This window comes from Candoia aspera, chromosome 3 (genome assembly GCF_035149785.1).
Source record: "Candoia aspera isolate rCanAsp1 chromosome 3, rCanAsp1.hap2, whole genome shotgun sequence".
In the NCBI taxonomy this organism is placed as follows: Eukaryota; Metazoa; Chordata; class Lepidosauria; order Squamata; family Boidae; genus Candoia; species Candoia aspera.
The window spans coordinates 90,299,536-90,319,617 of record NC_086155.1 but is presented as its reverse complement, the minus strand read 5'-3'; the positions used below and the strand labels follow the sequence as shown (position 1 = coordinate 90,319,617).

Genomic DNA, 20,082 nt, shown 5'->3' with positions numbered 1-20,082 from the left:
TGATAGTTTATCTTAAGCTCAACCACTTTTCCTGAATTCTGTGGATCTCTGAGTTCTGTAGACGGGAGTTATTCTGCACTGGGGAGATCCTGCATGAAGTGCTGTGCCAACAGTGAAGTGACAGAGATGGGCTTTGTTATTTGCTTTCCCTTTGGCTCTTCCTCTCACTCATCTGTCACCAGTCCTGTAGCCAAAGTGAGATTGGGGATTCCCACATATAAGGGTGTTTTGCTACACGTAGGATTTGTATTTCATTTTTTAAAGTTATTTTTTTAAATTTGTGATAAAAAAAAACTTGGTTTGGGCAAGAAATGCTATTATCTGAAAAAGGGGAAAAGCTATTATTTCCTATCAGGAGCTGATAGGAGATAATCATTTTTTCCTTTCTTTTCATCATTCTTCCTTTTTTTCCTTTTTTCATCCTAATCCATTGATTAACAGAAGCCGCTTTAATAACCTGGAGGAGCAAGGGAAATTCTTATCAAGAGCTGATAGGAGGTTAAGATTTTTCATTAGTCCTCCAAATGTCAGTCAAAGCTATTTTAAAGTCCAAAGGTTGTAAATTACAAGAGGTAAATTTAAGCACCTTGTACAGAGAGGTTTATGCTCATGAAAATTGCTTGTTGGGAGACAAACAATGGGGCACAGCTACCATCTTCATATCTTGCTTATGGGTTTTCCAAGCACACCCAGCTGGCAAGAATTGGGGTCCAATGTTGGAATGATCCTGCAGGACATTTCTATATGGACAAGGCATCCAAAGTTTATTAACAATAGTAACAAGTAGATTGAGCTATAAATGGCATTTATTTTTGAATAAACTATCTAGACCCTTTCCAGATAGATTTCAGACCAGGACACAGCACATAAATGGCACAGATTATGCTTGCTGATTATATGTGAGGCAGCCAGGATGGGCTACTGCAACTATCCTGGTTTTCCTCAATCTCTCAGCAACTATCAACACGAGAGAACACAGTATCCTTCTGGGCCACCCCGAAGGACTAGGCATGGGAAACACGGTGTTGTGGTTCTCCATTCTCTGTAGTTTTGTCCAATCAGTGTTGGCGGGGGAAGAGATCAAACCAAGACCCCTGACATATGGGGTGCCTCAGGGCTTGATGCTCTTGCCTCTCCCCTTTAGCATCTACATGAGACTGCTGGGTGAGGTCATCTATCAGTTTGAAGTCAGGCATCATCAGTACACTGATAGTTGTAAATCTCAACTCTGGGCTGACCAAGTGGTGCTGCCAAGATCCTATCTCAGTGACTGAAGGTTGTGTGGGTCTGGATGGGAAGGAAAAAGCTCAAACTGAAGCCTGACAAGACTAGTGTCTTGGTGTATTTGGACCACCCAGGTCTAGAGATGTTCCAGCTTTAATTCTGAAGAGTTTTATACTTCTCTCTTCAGCTCTGGCACACATTTTAGGGGTCTTATTTGAAGATCTTCCTTGCATAATTCATCTAGTTACCAGTTGTGCCCATACTTGGACTGGGAGGCCCTTAGGACAGTCACTCAGGCTTGGTTGCCTTGCATTTGGACTACTGCAATGTACTATACATATGGCCACCACTGAAGACTTCAGAAGTTGCAGCTAGTCCAGTACACGTGGTACAGACAGTTATGGGCTTGCCAGAATATGCCCACAGAACATCTCTGCTTTGTGAACTGTACTAGTTACCAGTAAGCTTCAGGGTTTAGTTCAAGGTATTAGTTATCATTTATAAAGCCCTTCATGGCACACGGCCTAATTATTTGAGGGGACATCTAACTTCTGTAGTTTCTACCCATCTCATATAATCAGGTAAGGTCATCTGGTGAGACCCAGGAAGCAGGCCTTCTCTCTTGCATTACTTGCCCTTTGGAAGGATATCCCCCACCGCCACCCCAGATATTCAAATGGACTTCACTCTGACCATATTTAAACAACCCTTAAAATCTAGCTCTTCCCCCAGGCCTTGGGTTACACTGGGGTGGCAAGAGATCCCTGGTGAAATGATTGGTCTGTTAAAGTTTGAATTATTTTTTTCCAGACAGTTCTTTTTCTGGTATTTTTTTTGTATTGCATTGTTTTAAATTGTCTTAAATTGTACAGCATCATACATTATGACAAAATCAGCCTATACACATAATAAATAAATAATCATTTTTTTAAAAAAAAAAATCAGCTTTATAAGACACAGAGAACAAAAACCAACCAAATAAGAGAAATGGTCATCAAAATATATTACAGTTTGGCTTCAACGTGAATTGCAATGAATGGGTGCTTTGCTTGGTAATTAATCTGAAAACGAGCCATGCTATTAGCAGCAACATGGATTTGAATTCCTGTGCAAGTCTTGCCTTCCTTTTGTCCAGAAATGACATCACAATAAATCCCAGCAGGAAGACCAGTAGGAAGGATTACCGACAAGTTCCTGTACAATAAAAGATAATTTTATTCTTTTATTTATATTCAGAAAATGCATATGCCACCCATTGCTATGAATGTCTTATAAAATGTATAATAAAAAATGGTTAACACATTAAATCAAGAAATATAAAACACTAAAATACTAAAACATTAACCAGTCTGGGTGAATAAGAATGTTTTCAACTCCTTCCCAAATTATAATAGGGTGCAGCCTTGCTTCATTTTCAGTGACTATATATATGGTTTCATAGCTTGGCCTGAAAAAGCAGAATTAACCACTCACATCAATCCATGGCAAAAGCAGCAACAGGTATAGACGCCTTTTTAAAGTGGATACACAAGAATAGGAAGTCTATAAGTAGCTGACTTCCAGAGGAAGAAATGGCGGACTGAAGACGGCTGCACGGAAAGCAGAGCTGACAACCACAGTGAAGAACGAAGAGCCTGCAAGTAGACCAGCTCTTCCAACCTCTCTGGACAAGGAGAGGACTTGAGATCACCCACAAGTGCTCCAGACAGCTGCTCCTCACAAGGAGACCCCAAGATAGCAGTCTCCGGTGGGTTTAATGCTCTGGGAGATGAGGGAATAGCCATCTTGCTCAAACCATGGTCAGTGCCTTTGAAAGGACACTAAGTTCGCATACTTCCTTTTTTAATCAATTTCAGAAATTAATTGTTAAATGCTTTTCACCTATTAGGAACCTTTGGATGGAAAAGTTTGACAGCACTGGGTGAGTTTCCTTCAATCCTTAGCAAAAGAAGTTTTAACTACAAGTTTAAGAAATTAAAAAAAAAAAATTTAATAAACAGCAAAATGGGGATTAAAACTTTGATTTTAGAAAATTACAAATGAACTAGGGGTCCAGATAAATTTGAAATATGATTTTGGAATTATAAAGAATCCTTCCTGTGGGAAAATGCTTTTGTTTTGAATCTTTTTTAAAAAAACATAAGATAAAATTTTAAAAATTGGACACTAGAGGGAACTAAAGATTACAATTAAAGGAGAAGAACATGTAAGCTCGACTTACAGAATAGAGCAAAATAGTCTTAATGTTGGACATACTGAAGGAGACATTTTTGGAAAATGGACTCAGAAGTTAATATTAATAGTGTCAACAGAGATATCTGCCTCTATGGAGAGACTGTGTCTAAAAGATGTTATGGAAAAATAACAAGTTTTACCTGACGTGACTGAGACTGAGTTGAAAGTGGATTTACAAATGATAGGCTACAAGAATGACATGGAAAAAGATGTTACACTGGACATACAAAAGAAACTGGCTGATGTTTTAGCAATTAAAAGGGATATACAAACAATAAACCAAGAGAGTGACTTGGATAATTTTCCTATACTGGATTTACAAAAGAGGCTTATTAAACTTTTGAAGAATCTCATGAGAAGAGACAAAGAAAGCATGAAAAAAAATCAAGTTCTATGACATAATAGAGCCATAAAATCAAGCTCTATGACATCAATCCTACCCATAAAAAGCACACTCCCAAATTATCTCCCATTTATCTCAAAGTATCTCCCAGATTTTCTCTTATTTATGTGATCTGACATATGGGGTCTATACACATACTACTTGCATTTTCTTCTAGTTCATCTGCTTTCCTCAATACATTTGAATGAAGGCACTTGTCATATGACAATTTAGCTTGCTAGAGTGAATAGCACATGGCCTTCAAACAGCACAAGTAAGATGCTGTGATCCTAAGAAAAGTCACAGTTGCTTTAAAAAGTTGCAGACAGGTGCTATGCTCACACTCCTGACACACGCTGAAGCACTTTTTTTGGAATCAAATCTATAGTGTTGTACAACCAAAGTAAAAATTACCTTAGGGTAATAAATAGCTTAGGGTTGCTGAACTATTCCAAGCAGCTCCAGCCAGGTAGGATAGTGGTAAGAGAAATGGGCATATCCTAATTTGAGCCAATGAAATCCTTCTCCACATTTGAAGTGAGATGTCAGTTAACTCTAATGCTTTGAGATAAGTGGTTTCTGCACATGCAGAACACCAGCAAAGGGTCCAAAAAGTAGCTGAAGAAAAGTGGCATTGCTGCTCCAACCTGATAAGTAAAGAGATGTGTCTCTTTACAACTCTTCTTTGGTAGGATAATTCACTCAAATAATCTTCTGATCAAATCATCCCATTGAAGCTCTACACAACCCTAATACTTACACAACATCTTGGGGACCACAAGTTCCACCCCGCCCCCCGCCCTTGCTATCAGCAATATCAAGCTTTTTTTAGGCAAAGACAGATGAGAAGCAGTACCAAGGTATCACAATACATTATCAACATTGACAGAATTGCAAATTGTGCAGGTTCATTTCTGGCAACAGTATGTGAATGGAACTGAAATACAAACACTTTCTTCTAGCATCCTTGATACTACAGAGAATGGAACTTCCTTGAAATTTTCCACCAGTGCTAATTTATATCTACAAAGATTTTTTTTTTTTAGTATGAAGGACAATATAAATCAAGTTCAGAGTTCTACAGTCCATGTGATATGGATAAATATGTACCTTTTCCCTTAGCATACAAAGAGCTGAAAACATTTTAAATACTAAGTAGCTTGTTTAGTTTTTCAGCTTGATTTAGCAACAGAATAGGTAGATATAAACCATTCTGATGCCACAGCAGGTGACAGCATGTAATGATCTTGCCTGGCCTTGAAGAAAACTAAAGAAGGTATGTGTAGTGCTGGTGGTTTTACTGGAAGATTGATGAGGGGGATTTGGATAGTGGTATACACCTCTTTCTCTTAGGTACATGGTACACAGAACTTTTTATTCCCATGTAATGGTTGAACATGTAATGTGGAATTAAGCAAGCATTTATTTTAGTTATACTTAGATCATACTTGTTTTGCCCTGTCCTTGGTGGGACACTGGTATAGAGTAGGATGATCTTTCTCACTGCCAATCCAAAACCTTGGGAAACAAATACAGGTAGTCCTTGCTTAATAACCATTCGTTTAGTGACAGTTTGGACATGCAACAGTGCTAAAATCTGACTTACAACCAGTCCTCGCGCTTACGACCATCACAGCATCCCCAAAGTCACATGATTGCGATTTGGGTGCTTGGCAACCAATTCACATATACGACCACTGCGGCATCCTGCAGTCCCAAGTCCCGCCATACTGGCCCCTACTGACCCTCCCACACCCGGCAGCAGCCACTTACCTGGTCGCCAGCCTGCTTGCAAGCCACCTGGGACTTGCAACTTCCTGCCAGCTTCCCCACTGACTTTGCTTGTTGGAAGCCAGCAGGAAGTTGCAAGGAGGTCCTCACTTAACGACTCACAATCCTTGCTTAACGATGGCAATGGGGAGTGCCAGGATTGCCATCACTAAGCAATGCAGTCACGTGATGTCTCACTTTAGGACCACATCACTTAGCAATGGAAATTCCTCTCCCAATTACTGTCATTAACTAAGGATTCCCTGTACCTATGTAATCACCAGGAGTTGGCTCAATTATGAGTCTTTATTTTTAAGCAATCTAGTGCCATCCAGAAGTTCTGGAATACAACTCCTTCCTCTTGACACTGGGTATGCTGGTTGGGGATGATGGAGCACACCAGACTATCTACCTCTGGAATGGTGGTTTATACAAACAAACTGTAATGGCATCTTCAGTAACAGCAATGAAGTTTGCTTTGATATTTGACCCTCAAAAAGAAGAACCATACAATTAAACCCCCAAAACTGCCGAACAAATGAGTCCTTCTCTTATCCATGCTCTGTACAATATTTTTTGCTATACAATGATTGGAGGGTCACAGAAGCTTCCTTAAAAACCCAGCATGGTAAGCTGAAAAGCTACATTGCATTTGCCCAGTGAGTCCTATAAAATCTCAAGAGAAGGAAAATCAGCAAACCCAGTGCTATGGATAGCTGCTGAGTAAATGATGGTGGCATCCAGTGTTTTGACAGACAGGCATCTCCTTTTCAATATGACCAATCATACAATAGAAAAGCAGCAAATTGGTTCTACTAAACAGTGAACTAGCTTTGATCCAAAGATGCAGCCTAAATTATTTTGACCCACTATACACTGCATAAAAATCCAAACTATTTTCAATCCTTAAATACACATACCTGTTATCATTATTAAACACAACAAATCCTTTGCCAGCCCGTCCAAATGCCACCTGATTGTTATTGTTGTCCCACCACTTTGTAATTGGCTCCCCATAGACAACATTTCGGAATATCACCATGTTCCTGGAATAGAACAAATGGATCAGTGTGAGGAATGCACATACCCTTCCACAACCTGGTAATGTAGAAAGTAAGGAAGATAACCTTGATAGAGATATGCAAGAACAGTTGCCAGGGCAATCAGGGGTAAAAATATTTTAAATCTACAACAGATTCGGCTCAGACAGACACCTCCCTAATTCAGTGAAGTATAAGAAGGAGGAAGAGGTACAACACAGTCAGACTTGCAAGATTCTGTTATTACAGTCAATCTCAATAAAAGTAGTTTTAGCTTTTATGTGGAGTTGATTTCCAGGTCCAGTCTACCTAGTGGGGCTGACATCAATCTTGCAAGTCTGATTATGTAAGAGGAGGTACAAGATATAATTAGGGAGGTGTCTGCCTGAGCAACTTCTGAATACTGTATTATCTCTCTATTGTGGACTTAAATATGTTTTACCTTTGGTTGCCCTGGCAACTAATCTTGCGTATCTTTGTCAAGGCCATCTTTCTTACTCCCTTCAGTAACCTTTAGATACAACTCCTATTGGCTCTGCTGCCTGGAGATTATGGGAATTATAATCCAATGCATCTGTACAGCACTGAGTTGGGAGTGGCATCATTAAAATCTATCTGCCTACCTATGAAAAGTACTTGGTCATATGATCCCTAAATATATAGAGGAGCAAATTTACTCTCAAGAAGGCTCTGTATAAGGTAACACTGAAAGCACTTACCGAATTTCATCCCAACGGTGCTCACAGACCCAGCCATTGCCACAAGTTCCATTTGCATAAATTGTCACAGGTTTAATGGATCCATCACTATTGCTTGGAGGTCCAACCCAATCATTCAAGTCCTTTTTAAAAAATGGCATGTGATTATTAAGCCATAAGAAGCAAGATATGAACATGCTAAATAAAATCTGCATTCCTTCAAAACATCCAGCTTACAAACATTTTTAGGAACAGCAGTTGTAGACTCTGAAAAGTCAACCAGATTCTTACTGTCATTTATGCAAGAATGTGAGAATCAGTGAAACTTAAAAAAAAATAAATCTAAACTGGCACTGCAAATGTCAGTAAGCTGAAATACAGTACTTGGAAAAGTTAATTTTCCCTACCATATGTGAGTATTTCTGTGTTTGTGTAAATGTTTTGAAAGCAAAATTATGCAATTCTTATTCTTTTATGATAAAATCTAAATGGTTGCTCATCAACAAACATCCTCCCAGCTGTTTAAAGTTGAATACAAACAAAATAAATGGACAAAAATATAAAATACAATGATTAAAATGCCACAGTAAAACTAACATTAACAGAGACAGAAAACAACTAATTCAGTCTGTTTTCAAAGTGATGAGACTTAAGACAGTGGCTTACAAATAAAATGAACACATTCTAAATATCTTTTTGTAAAACAACAGAAAGTTACCGTTCCATTCTGGATATCTCTTGGCCACCAGTAGCTAGACATGATTCGTGTGAATCCATAGGGATGAGCAAGCATAAACCCAACTGCCATCTTATAGAGTCTATTAAATGGATAAAAGACGAGTTTTGAGGTGACTGTGTATTCAAAAACAGAAAATGACCAAATATAGAGTGGACAACCTGTTTGAGGGGAATGTAGAGAGCATGCGACAGGCACTCTCAAAATGGCTCTAATCATGGGTGTGGTCAGTAACAAAACACTCAATTTACCAAAAAGCAAACTGATAAGGTTGCTCCCTGTTACTTCTCCCCCATTATTCCCATCCCTTGATATTCCCTACAATCATAGCTCATTTTTATCTTGTTTTCTGGGCAAGTGAGCTCATTTCCAAACACAGCATTTGGCTCTAGCCACCCACAATGTTTACTGTCTAAAAATGCTTATGTAGATCCCAGAAGTATTTTTATAAAGATGATAATGGAAGCCCAAGCTTTGTTTTGTAGCATGCCAACTTTCCATTTAAGGAGATGCAGAAGATTTAGACTACACCTGGCAGATATGATCACCATCACAACCATCTTTACTATCATCTCACTCCTCTGTTCAAAAAAGAGGGGCACATCCACACTACAAAGGTTTCCCAGTGCTATATTAATTTAAGGATGCAATTCTGCCCATAATTACCTGGGACTACACCCAGCTGAATTCAATGTGATTTATTTTCATATAAATATGTTCAGGAAAAAAGGGAGAAAATATATTCCATGTTTATTTTTAGGCTGCTAAGGGCCGCAGCAGGTAAAACAATGATTTTTTGAGCTTGTTAATACAGAATAATGCATGAGAGAAAGTATGCATTAAAAGTTTTTAATGACATTAATTTAAGGGATTGTTTTTGTGGGAAGATTTTTAAAAACTAAATTGGATGCGTTACGACTTAGCAACAAGATGGAACACAGAATCAAATTCAAAGAGCAAATGCACCCAATTCAGTAACCATCCAGCTATGGAAACTATGCGTTTTAAACAGGGCTGCCAACCAGAAAACATCTTTCGTATCTAGTCTTAAATGGTTGATTTCCAATTTGACAATGGGATCTGCACAAATTCCTCTGGGGCATGAGAAAACAACCAATTGTGACCACCAATCTCATAATCAAAGGACAGAAAAGAAACTCAGCACTGCTCCTGAAGCTATGTAATGTGTTCTTTTAAATCTTGACTGTAGAATATAACAAAGTGTTTCATGCAGGCATATGCAATAATAACCAGATTTATTGAAAATAAAGTCTGGTTACTCTTCTAACAAAAACCACATATACAGTATGTGAGTACTACCTCCCCTCTAAACTATGTGTCTTGCCATATTGAGAAATAATGGGGCAATCACATATCTCTTTTACGGCACCCAAACTTTCCTTAAGATGCTTAAGCATCTTTTTAGTTGGCTTCTCTTCTCTGAATTACTTAACTCAGCTTTGGGGCAGAAATGACTACAGCTAGATAAACTACTGGAACTTGGTATGGTATTATTTTGTAAATTACTGGTGGTGAGACAGTCAACTTTTTAAACTTCTAATGGGATGGAATCTACACCGACTGGCTCTGAAATTCAATCTGCAAACACATACCAGCTTTTATAAACTATTTTAAAAAGTAGAGGCAGGTTACCTAGAGTTCCAAAAAGTGAGAATGGAGGCCCCACCACTTCCATGTCCTCTTTGGTTGTCATGATTATCTACAAAGACGAAGGCTTTATTAGACGGCATCATATGCCAGCTTTCTCCCCAGCTCCTAAATCAGGAAGAAATAAGAATGTATTTACAAGATATTTCAAAGTAGGCCATTTTAGTCAGTAAGCAGAAAAGGAGGACATAATCTAGCCCTTCCAATGTGAGAAGTACAGTTGCCAAATTTTGCATCCAAAGCCCATGCTGAATGCAAGCTGCAAGGCTTTGTCTCATGCTGGGTGGAAGAAGCCATCTATAGCACTGGGATTCTCTCTGCAGGCACAGAGGTATCTGTACCCTCCTCCTGTACTTGGACCTCTGTCCTGGATAGCATCAAAAAATAATTACTTTAAATTTGCCATCTTTTGTCCATTCCATTTGCGAAGGACAGTCCCAAGCTGCGTGCTATATTTAAATTCAGTCACTCGGCCATTTCTGAAGTATTCAGAGCTTTGGACAGCTTCACCTCCCAAGTCAATTACCTGGAAAAAGCCAAGAAAACGTAGAGGGAGAATAAGAGAAAGGATTCCTGGACACAGCAGATCTGGCATGGTGATCACTTCCTACCATTGACCCATTCTTGAAAACGTTTTAGAAATTGCAAACATTTAGTCAACGAATTAGTTTTTGACATGTACTTTTGGTGGCATCTGTACCAACTGTACTAGCTGCAGTTGCACCTCTTCCCATACAAATGTGTTCATAATTTCAGGCATGCTTTGGTGGTCCTCCGGAAATGTCTTGCCACCAAGAAAGGAAGATGGATAGGAACTGTCAGGATGCTTCTGCTGCATCATCCTAAATGTGGAGACCTTTTCCCAACAAGATTAGACTAACATCTGCACTTTTAGGCAGGCTGCTGGAAAACCATCACTAGTAGATTTTTAAAGAAAGAGCCAGCACTCTGAATAAGACATATGTATCTTGTTATATTTACTTAATCACATATTGTTCTATTAATTTCAACTCATCGCCATCATGACAAGAAAAAAAGGCTATAAATTCAAGAACTGATTTCCTCTGAGTTCTAGTTCTTGCACTTTTGAAGTTCTACCTTTGTGTAAAAATGTAAATACCTCAGGATTTAACTTGACAAACCTCCATGTCTCCACTGTCTTAGCTAACTTACATTTCTGCTCAAATCCATTAATTTTTAAAACTCTTAACTTGGAAAGGCTTGCACATCCAGATCCTGGAGTTTACACAAATGCCAACAAGCACATTAGATTTTCTAGCCATTTAGCTAATGCCTTAGAGTCGATCTGTAAAGAATTGCTTTTCTGGAACAGACCAAACATCTATTGGATCTTAGGGTCATCAGTGCTGCAATCTGGTATCCCCTGAAACTAAGCTTAATACTGAGCAGACACATAGAGTGTTACTGTATATCCTTATTCTGTGAGCCACTCAGAGTCCTGTGACTGCAGCAGGATATAAATTTGATAGATAGATAGATAGATAGATAGATAGATAGATAGATAGATAGATAGATAGATAGATAGATAGGATTGCACCACACATGTTGATGACCTTTGGCAAATTACTCTTCCTAAGTCTCCCAGTCCACAGAATTGTAAGGATGCAGCCAGATAGCACACATGAAGCACATGGCCATTTAAGAACAATGGACAAATACTAGGAATTTTCTTTTTATTATTATTTACCTCTTGATAGATGAAAGGTCGTGAACCTTTGGTGAACCACTGGGTATTGAGATTATTTAGCTTGCTTAAAATAACATTTATGTCCTCGGGCCTTATGTGCTTGGCAGCATCAATTCGGAACCCTGCAACGCCAAGATCAATCAGGTGGTTCAAGAAGTCAATTATTTTTGAACGCACATCATCTTTCCACTGGGAAAGGTCAAGGAGTCCATAAAGTCGACAGTAACGAACCTACACATATGGGGAGAACGATCATAACAACCATGTAAAACCAAAGCCATCAATCTGATTTGGGAAAATGTTGAAGGGGTGAAAGAATTAAAGCCCCCACTGCCCCTTAAACCACTCTCCCTAAAATGGATCTATGACTCAAATCTCAACCACTCCAAGGATGCCCTGGATGCAACAAAATGAGAGCTGAGAATCTCAAACCGGCTAATGGGACCTGTCCATTTGTTTTCAAGCACTTGCAACACAGCCAGCTACTAGAATAACAGTTGCCTGATTTTCCTACTCCTGTTTTTTAAGTACAATTTTGAATCATACATTAATGCAAGTCTAAGACCCTGATAGTAAGATCCTGATAGATGTGCCCCATTAACACTGTATTCTTTGAATCTCTTTAATGCATAAAAAGTGTGCTCAGCTTCAGAATTCTTTTTCTTCACACAATCACTGTGATCACAACAAGAAATGCAGACACCTGCATAAGACCAGTTACGTTAGATATATCAGACAAGCAAAAGTCCTCCTTTGATTTTTACAAAAAGTCTAACCCCACATTGGTATCTTTCATTCAATATCCATATATTGATGTCTAAAAAGGTACAGGAGTTTTGCAAAGTCACTGAGGTTCAGCACAGAATTTACTTTGATGCATTCTATGAAGCGGCCAACAGATTTATCTAAGTGTTTGCCCACTACAAGCACAATTGCGTCGAGTGTGATCTCTCTCTCCTCCAGCAAATACAGATACAGTAATAATACTCACAAACTTGTACTCGGTTTGGCATTTTAATCTGCAAGAGCAATTAAGGTTTTGCTTCAAAAATGGAAAATTGTATTATCTATGGCAAACCCCCACTTGCAACAATAAAACTTACAATCAGAACAGAAAATATCAATATGGGAAAGTCTACCTGAATAGGATCACTGTAGTTTTCAATATCTCCACTGGGTGTTTTACATATTGGATCATTAAAATCAAATCTTGTATATGGGACAGCAGGAAAATCATGGAGTTCTGCATTGAAATAGCTCTTACAGATACCACGGTTGCCAGATCCGGCTGCCGAACTGAGCATATGGTTGAATACAGCATCTACATAAATATGGACCTGTTGAAGATACAAGTGAAATATATATATACATTTATGTTACTTGATCTCAGCCATATCTTTTCCTTCTTTTAACACAATGCTCTTATACTCAAAACATTCACAGCATCTCCTTAACTGAAATACTTGCTTTTGAAAATTATCAGGCCTTAATAAAGAAAATCTTGTCCAAAATATAAAAACAGTTGCATTTTACTTAGGACACAATCCACTTCTCTAATGTATGCTTTTCTGTTCTTCCTGTTCACACTCTTCCATCTAAGACATTCTTCAGCCACTGATAATCTGCCATCAGCACACAAAAGGTTGCATACACAGGAAAGGAGAAAATGCACTCTGGTATTGCTAACACAAGCGTTCTACCAAAGCTAGAAACTTGAATTTTGCTCAAGGCAAGAGACAAATCTGAGGTCTCTGGATCTTCGTGTTCTCAAAAATGGGGGAGGATGAGTGTTAGCCTTTGCTATTTTGGCCCATGATGTTTAGATATAATCTGATTCTTGTAACACCTACCAATGACTCATTCATTCAATCTGCAATCTCCATCTTCGCATTTAGTCTTAATTGTTGGCCACAGGACCACCATGTTCTTAAACTTATTCATTTTTTCTGTGGTTCTTGTATGGAAGAAATGCCTGAGAATTCAGAATCTTGCACATTCTTTGGGGGCATCTGGGCTAGTGTTAATAAAATGTTAAACAAGGTTTGTTCTTTTTTAAATTTTGTTTTGCTTTTATATAAGGAATTAGGTAGATCATCACTTGGTTTACAAATTTTTCTGTAGAACTATTTACCATTACTTGCCGGATTCAGATTCAGAAGAAGATTTTTGAATACAATTCCCAGGTTTTACACACTCTGCCCCACTTTGAATGTTATCATATTGGTACAGAAGATACTTTTCCCGATTTGGATTAATGCCACTCCAAAAATGCATACGTAAATGAAACAAATAGGGAGGGGAAACAGTAAACCTCTTCCTTTGTCCACATTTCCACTCTTTCTAGGTAGCATTTACATCAAAATGAAACATCAGTTCTTATGCTTATGTACTTCCTCCACATTATTAGATCAGCAGATCATGAAACTACAACTACATAGCTCCCACCCCATTATGGGCTCATCCACACAATTTTTTTTCTCCACTTCAAAGGAATCCTAGTTAACAGTTGCTGACGTCATATCCTCACAACAAAGCCTGCATCTTGTTGCCAGCCTACTGCTAAGGGAGGCTGAAGCTAGCTCAAGGTATTTCAGCAGGCCTCCCACTAGATCAAGATTCCCACGGGTAAGCTTCCCGCGTGCATGGCATGCCAACGGTGCGAGAAGTCACCAGTTTTGTTCTTAATCTCTGGTTTTATTGAATAAATTGTTGCATGTACTGCACATTTGGAGGGGGGGGTGAGGCTATATATTTTTAAAAAATAATGTTCATGTGTTTTACCTCAACTGCTCACTGAGCAGAGAGGTGATCTGGAAAGCTACAGCTGCCCTTCTTCTCATTGCTTTTGCCAGCATTTGCTTAACAAGTAACCGCCCAGAGTCACTGTTGAGACAGGCAGTGGAAAAATGTGGTAAATAAATAAACTTAACGGGTACTGCACAGCTGCACACAAACACCCCACTATACCAATCTTGGCTCCTATTGCCTTCCCCACCTCATTCTTCTCCTTCTCTATGTGCAAGCTTCTCCTGTCCCCACTGCTAGGACAGTATTTTTTAGAACATTATTTTCCTTCTCTCTCAAGGGTTCATGTCTTCATTTCTTTCAGGACAGCATGCAGAATGACATGATTGTTTTCACTCAACAGAATACAGGGTGGTTCCAATACCAATCTAGACCAACTTAGGAGTGATTTTTGGTTTTAGAATTAAATTGGCCACTAAGTTAAAATATGTCAAAATATTTGGATAAAACTGATGCTTGACATAAAAAACTCACCCAGTGAAGTCTGAGAACATTATTAGATAATATGGTACACTAATAAAATGAGTATTGAAAATACACACAGTTCTTATAAACGGTGCAACTGATGGAGACATTTTGGTGACAAGCAACCTTTAAAAACTGATTCAGCCAATGAGTCTTTCTTAGATTATGCCCTCCTACAACATTCAGACTGATCCAGCCTGTAGAAAATTGTTTATATAATTATAAAAACTATGTTATGGCAAAATGATTCTATTGATTTAGTTTTTTTTCCCCAAGGAAATTTGAGGAACTAGAATGTTTTATTATATAGAATCAAATCTACCTAATAAGAACTTTGTATCTAGAAAATTGGACAAATATCTCATAAGACACTGTTAAAAAATACCAACTTCCACTTATACACCAGGGTTGCCCTTGACCTGACATCTCCTACTCCCCTCAACTAGCACTAAAGTAGTGAATGCCACTTACTCCAACGTTGTTGCACCTAGTCACCATATCTCTGAACTCACTTTCATTTCCAGAACGTGAACATAACTTGTAACTAACTGGCTGGTATCTCTCCCACCATGGTCTCCATGGATTCATAATTACAAGGTTTTCATTTGGAGGAGAAACCTAGATATTCAGAAAAAGAATAAGTAGGTAGAGAATAAATATTACAGATCCGTACTATCAGATTGTATTAATCTTATTGGTCCCAACCAACTCATAGTTTAAACAGGAGTATCAGGATGAATACAAAAGTAACTACAACAATGTGCAATTAGAAGCAGACAAAGCATTTCAAGTTTGAACTACAAGCTTGAAGTTGACCAGCTCAACTTCACTGGAACTGTTTTAACTCTGTTTGAAGCAGCCTAATATGAAGCAAGCTGTTTCAGGATAAAACTACTTCTATAAACATTGGAAACAGGATTGAAATCTGTTTTGAATTCAAAATTGAGGGATCTGGTCTTGAAAAGGTTTAAACTTGAAATCTTTTGCATTCCTCACTATACAATTTTGTAATATGAAGGATTATCATTGATGTTAGCAAGTAATCCTAAATGTGAGGTTGGACCCAGAAAAAGCCAGCAGAAGAGTAAGGAAAGCAAATTATTTTTCTGCCTCCTTCCCCCTAGGGCAGTCTCCAACCTTTCTGAGGAAAAGATTCACGACTCCGCAGAACAATTTGCACAAGTGGAGGGGATGGCATGTGCACACAAACAATCACACCCTGTTTGTTTCCTGCTTTCTCTCACACAGTGACAGTCCCAATAAAGATACTCGGAGAGGAGGATGCTGTCATGAGTACTGATGGCGAGCAGGAGGGGGCCTCTATCCGGGGGGAAAACGCATGCGTAGTACTGAGGAATTAAGCAGCCATTCAAAGAGACACAGATCAGACCCGCCTTAACCTTTGGGGTTTATCTGTCTGGGTTTTCCCACGCTTCTTCAGTTTGTTAGGATTCTGTCTTATGTAGCAGCAATAAACACTAGAGACCTACTCCTCATCTCAGCATGATTTCTGACTGTTAGGACAGATGCTTTAACCAAGCCCCTACCTAGTCATCAGGATCAATGTCTCCTATTTTTAACAGCATCTGGGAAACATACAGATGTTTAGAAGGGGACTGTAGGGAAGGATTTCCCAGACTTAAGGTGGAAGGTTTCCACATCACCTTGTGATGTATTATTTTGCTACAACATTGCTTACATAGTAAGATCAAATAAAAATTGTATTTCATCCTTCCTCTGCAAAAGCATATGGCATTTGTTTGTTGGGCTGAAAGAGCTGAGTGAGGAAGTGAACCTTGAATTCTCTTATTTCCACCACAAACATGTTTCTTACTTTACATTTTATCTGGAAATCACAAAATCCAAATTGTATTGGAAAATTTCTAAATACAGTGAAAACACAATCCTGCATCAGGGTGGGTGTGTGGAGGTGCGGCGTGTGTCAGGGAGTGTGCTGCAACCAGTTGTAAATGTGAACCGGTTGCCAAGCGCCCAGATCATGATCACATGACTCCAGATACGCTGGGATGGCCGGAATTCCGAGGACGGATTGTAACCACTATTTCTTCAGCACCATCGTAATTTCAAATGGTCGTTGAACGAATGGTCGTAGGTTGAGGACTACTGTAATGGTACGTGGGAAAGTCCTTGGGAGACAGGCGAAGAGATGCTGCCTAGGGAAGGGTCAGATAAGAGAAAGCATAGCCTGCAGCTGGATAGTGGGCAGGGAAAGAGGCTCAGAAGGGACCCTCCCTAATTTCTTAGGCTGTAAAGAGACGGCAGGAGACTTGTACTTTCCGACTTGCAGGATTCTGTTAAAGTAGCTTTACAATAAAGTAGAATTAGCTTATCTGGTCATGTTTCCTGTCTGGTCTACCTGGTAAGGCTACCTCAATCTTGCAAGTCTGAAAGTACAATTCTCCCGCCATCTCCTTTCCAGCCAGAGAAACTAGGGAGAGTCCCTTCTGAGCCTCTTGCCCTGCCCACTACCCAGCTGCGGGCTATGTCCTGCCTTATCTGATAGTTCCCTAGGCATCTCTTTGCCCCGTCTCCCAAGGTCTTTCCTACATACCATTACTACCACCTATATGTGTGCTGGGCTCTTCATGACTAGCTCTGTATATGTCAGAGCAACATTTCTTTGGTCCTTTACTGCATTCAGGAGACACTGGAGCTATTATATTAAACAAGATGCTTGTGGTTTATCTGTTAGAGGCCCAACCTCTCTAACTAGATGCTGTCAGATGTGCTGGGATTGCATCTCACAGAATTTCAAGGCAGCAGAATATATGGAAGCCCAGAGTCTATCAGTGGTTATCTACCCATGACTAAAGAAACATACTCACCTGAACACCTGCAAATCCATGTTGTGCTAAGTACCTCTCACATTCAAGAGCAATGTCAACCCAGCGCCATTCAAAAAGATGGACAATAGAGGTCCTTACAGGTCTGGGACTAGACTTGTACTGGGTCCAGCAAAGTCCAAAGACTGCCAAGAGAAACAGCACCACAAGATTCCTCATGTTCTCTTTGGCACATGGTAGCTTCTTCCTCAGTAGACCTTTGCACTCCTGTTGGAGAGTATAGCACCTTTACCAATTATACACTTTAAATTCTGCCTTAGTGTCAACACCATGTTTAAAGCTGTATCATCATCGTCGTCGTCATCATCATCATCATCCCACAAGAGCTAAGTATTACCAAGGTAGATACACCTCTTTTGTTTATTCACCTGGGTCAACAATTGAAATTCAGAGAAAAATAACAAGTCTGTGTTTATACCCTGGTCCTAACTACAGGCAAGGATGAAAACACATTTTATCAAATTCAGGTCAACCACGAAGGGGAAGGGTTCTCTGTAAGGCATCCATTGCTATAAGAACTGTAGTCCTGTTGACCAGGAAAGAGAAGATAGTCAGGTTTGTGGCATTTATTCAAATTCTGATCAACACAGAGTGTTAGTGCAACTCTTTGATCAAATACACCTGTGGACTCACATGTGTCAAGACACAACTGGGAAAAGACATCTTTGTTTTAATTTATGCAATGATGCTTAATTTAAAGCAAGTTGAGAGAAACAATTCAAATCATACATTACATTATTCTAAGTTTGGTCTGAATGCCAACCTTGTAGCACATGGACTGGTATATTTCAAATAGTCATATAAAGATTATAGAAGCAAGGAATTTAATACTTGCAAATAAGGAACAGAAAAAGGCTCTATGAAAATCACAAAGTAGAGGTTTGAAATTATAAACTCAAACATTTGTGGAAATCGTGGGCATAAATAGATAGATCTGGAAAACCAAGGGGGGAAAACAAAGCATTAAAAGGAAGAGAGTTAGAGTTACCTTCTTTCATAGTAAGAAGAATGCAACAGACCATGCTTTTAGGTTCATCACATGTATTTGAAAAACCAGGGTTCAGTGTGGGGGATGTTCAACCAATCAATTCCTGTAATTTCAAGGCAGCATAGAAGTATTCAAGATCCCTGGATGTTGTTTGGAGTTCTTTGTGATTTCCTAGACAATTTTATGCTGCACTGTTAGAGCTATGTAGTTTGGTAAGAGAGTCATTCCTGTCCTGTCCCAAAACACCTCCATTTTAAGACAACATATATTATCATTCCAAATCATCTCCATTTAAAGTTGACAGCTATGGATTGGTGGGCCCCCAGAACCTTAGAAATGGCTTTATACCTTTTTCCAGAATGATAGGATTCAATGCCTTTGAAACAGAAGCCTTCGAAATTTCTTTTGAGTTGAGCATAGAATCTGTATGGTGACTTCACTCAGGTAAGGAGAATAAAAATCCCATAGGATTTTTTTAATGAAGGGTTTGCACAGCTGTTCTTATTCATCCCTTTTACTGAACTGATTGAACTAAGGGGATTAATACTTTTGTTTATCAATTGTGAAACCCAGCCATTGTGGGTTTCACAATTGGTAATTGTTAGAATATTGTTTGAATCAACATTCAAGCTTTTATGTTATATTGTTCTTATGATGTGTTTCTTGGGCAACAGATGTCATGAAAATACAGCAACCAAGGTTTTGTGTTGAAGCTACTTTGTGAACTCTAGGAAATTCTGAGACCGGGCAGAGATGCTACAGCAAAGTCTACACAAGATACATGTATATTTCTTTTGTTTTGCTATTGTGGAAAAAAGGACAGAATCAGCAGCACCTTCAGTGCTTCCTTTCCTCCCCAAAATGAATAATAATATTTACTTACAAGGACATTCTAGGGAAACCCATGGGATTTAATTCTGGGTAAACTTAGCTGGGAAAACAGGTTATTTTGTCAACAATTATAGGGAAGCAAGAATCAAAGGCAGAGCAAAGGGCAACACATTTGCAGAATAGACTAACTCAACCCTATTCTCTCTCTCTCACACCAATTCCACATATACCTATTTTTCTCACACAAAACAGATTGTATATATGTGGATAATGCTAGTGAGGAGGATGGTGGTGGTGATGACAACTAATCAGAGTATTTGAGGCAAACATCAAGGCTGTGTTTGCACAACATGACAGAGTAACCTAAAATGGGAAAGGGGATTTATGCTTCAGGATGTTGTGAAAACCTACACTGGCCTTACAGTGTTATCTGAAAGCATCAATTCTCTTTTCCTCACTGGAGTTTAGAGGTGAGTTTCATGAGCTCAGCAGGAGGACCATCAAGAATAATCTGAGTTTCAGAGACACTTGAAATGCTGAGATGGGGGCATGGAAACCCAAGAAAGGGCATATTTGGATATTTATTTATTTAAATAATTTATTCATTCATTCATTTATATGCCGTCCGACTCCCAGCAACTCTGGGTGGTTTACAAAATGTTAAAAAA

The 20,082-nt window shown here is 39.0% G+C and overlaps 1 protein-coding gene across 2 annotated transcripts; it reads right to left on the bottom strand.

Moving 5' to 3' along the window:
• Positions 1-2,159: 2,159 nt before the first annotated feature.
• LOC134493643 (pancreatic alpha-amylase-like) lies at positions 2,160-17,944 on the bottom strand. 2 transcript variants are annotated; one of them, XM_063298349.1, is made up of 11 exons: positions 17,578-17,944; positions 15,203-15,349; positions 12,601-12,798; positions 11,462-11,692; positions 10,146-10,279; positions 9,739-9,861; positions 8,068-8,167; positions 7,371-7,492; positions 6,532-6,657; positions 5,290-5,359; positions 2,160-2,418 (listed from the first exon to the last, which is right to left on the bottom strand). In XM_063298349.1, the coding sequence occupies exons 1-11, from the start codon at positions 17,752-17,754 to the stop codon at positions 2,368-2,370; spliced, it is 1,479 nt and encodes a 492-aa protein (XP_063154419.1). In that variant the 5' UTR covers positions 17,755-17,944; the 3' UTR covers positions 2,160-2,367. The 2 variants fall into 2 exon arrangements, with proteins under 2 accessions (XP_063154419.1, XP_063154418.1); XM_063298348.1 differs by lacking the exon at positions 5,290-5,359 and having other exon boundaries at positions 17,578-17,939.
• Positions 17,945-20,082: the final 2,138 nt, after the last annotated feature.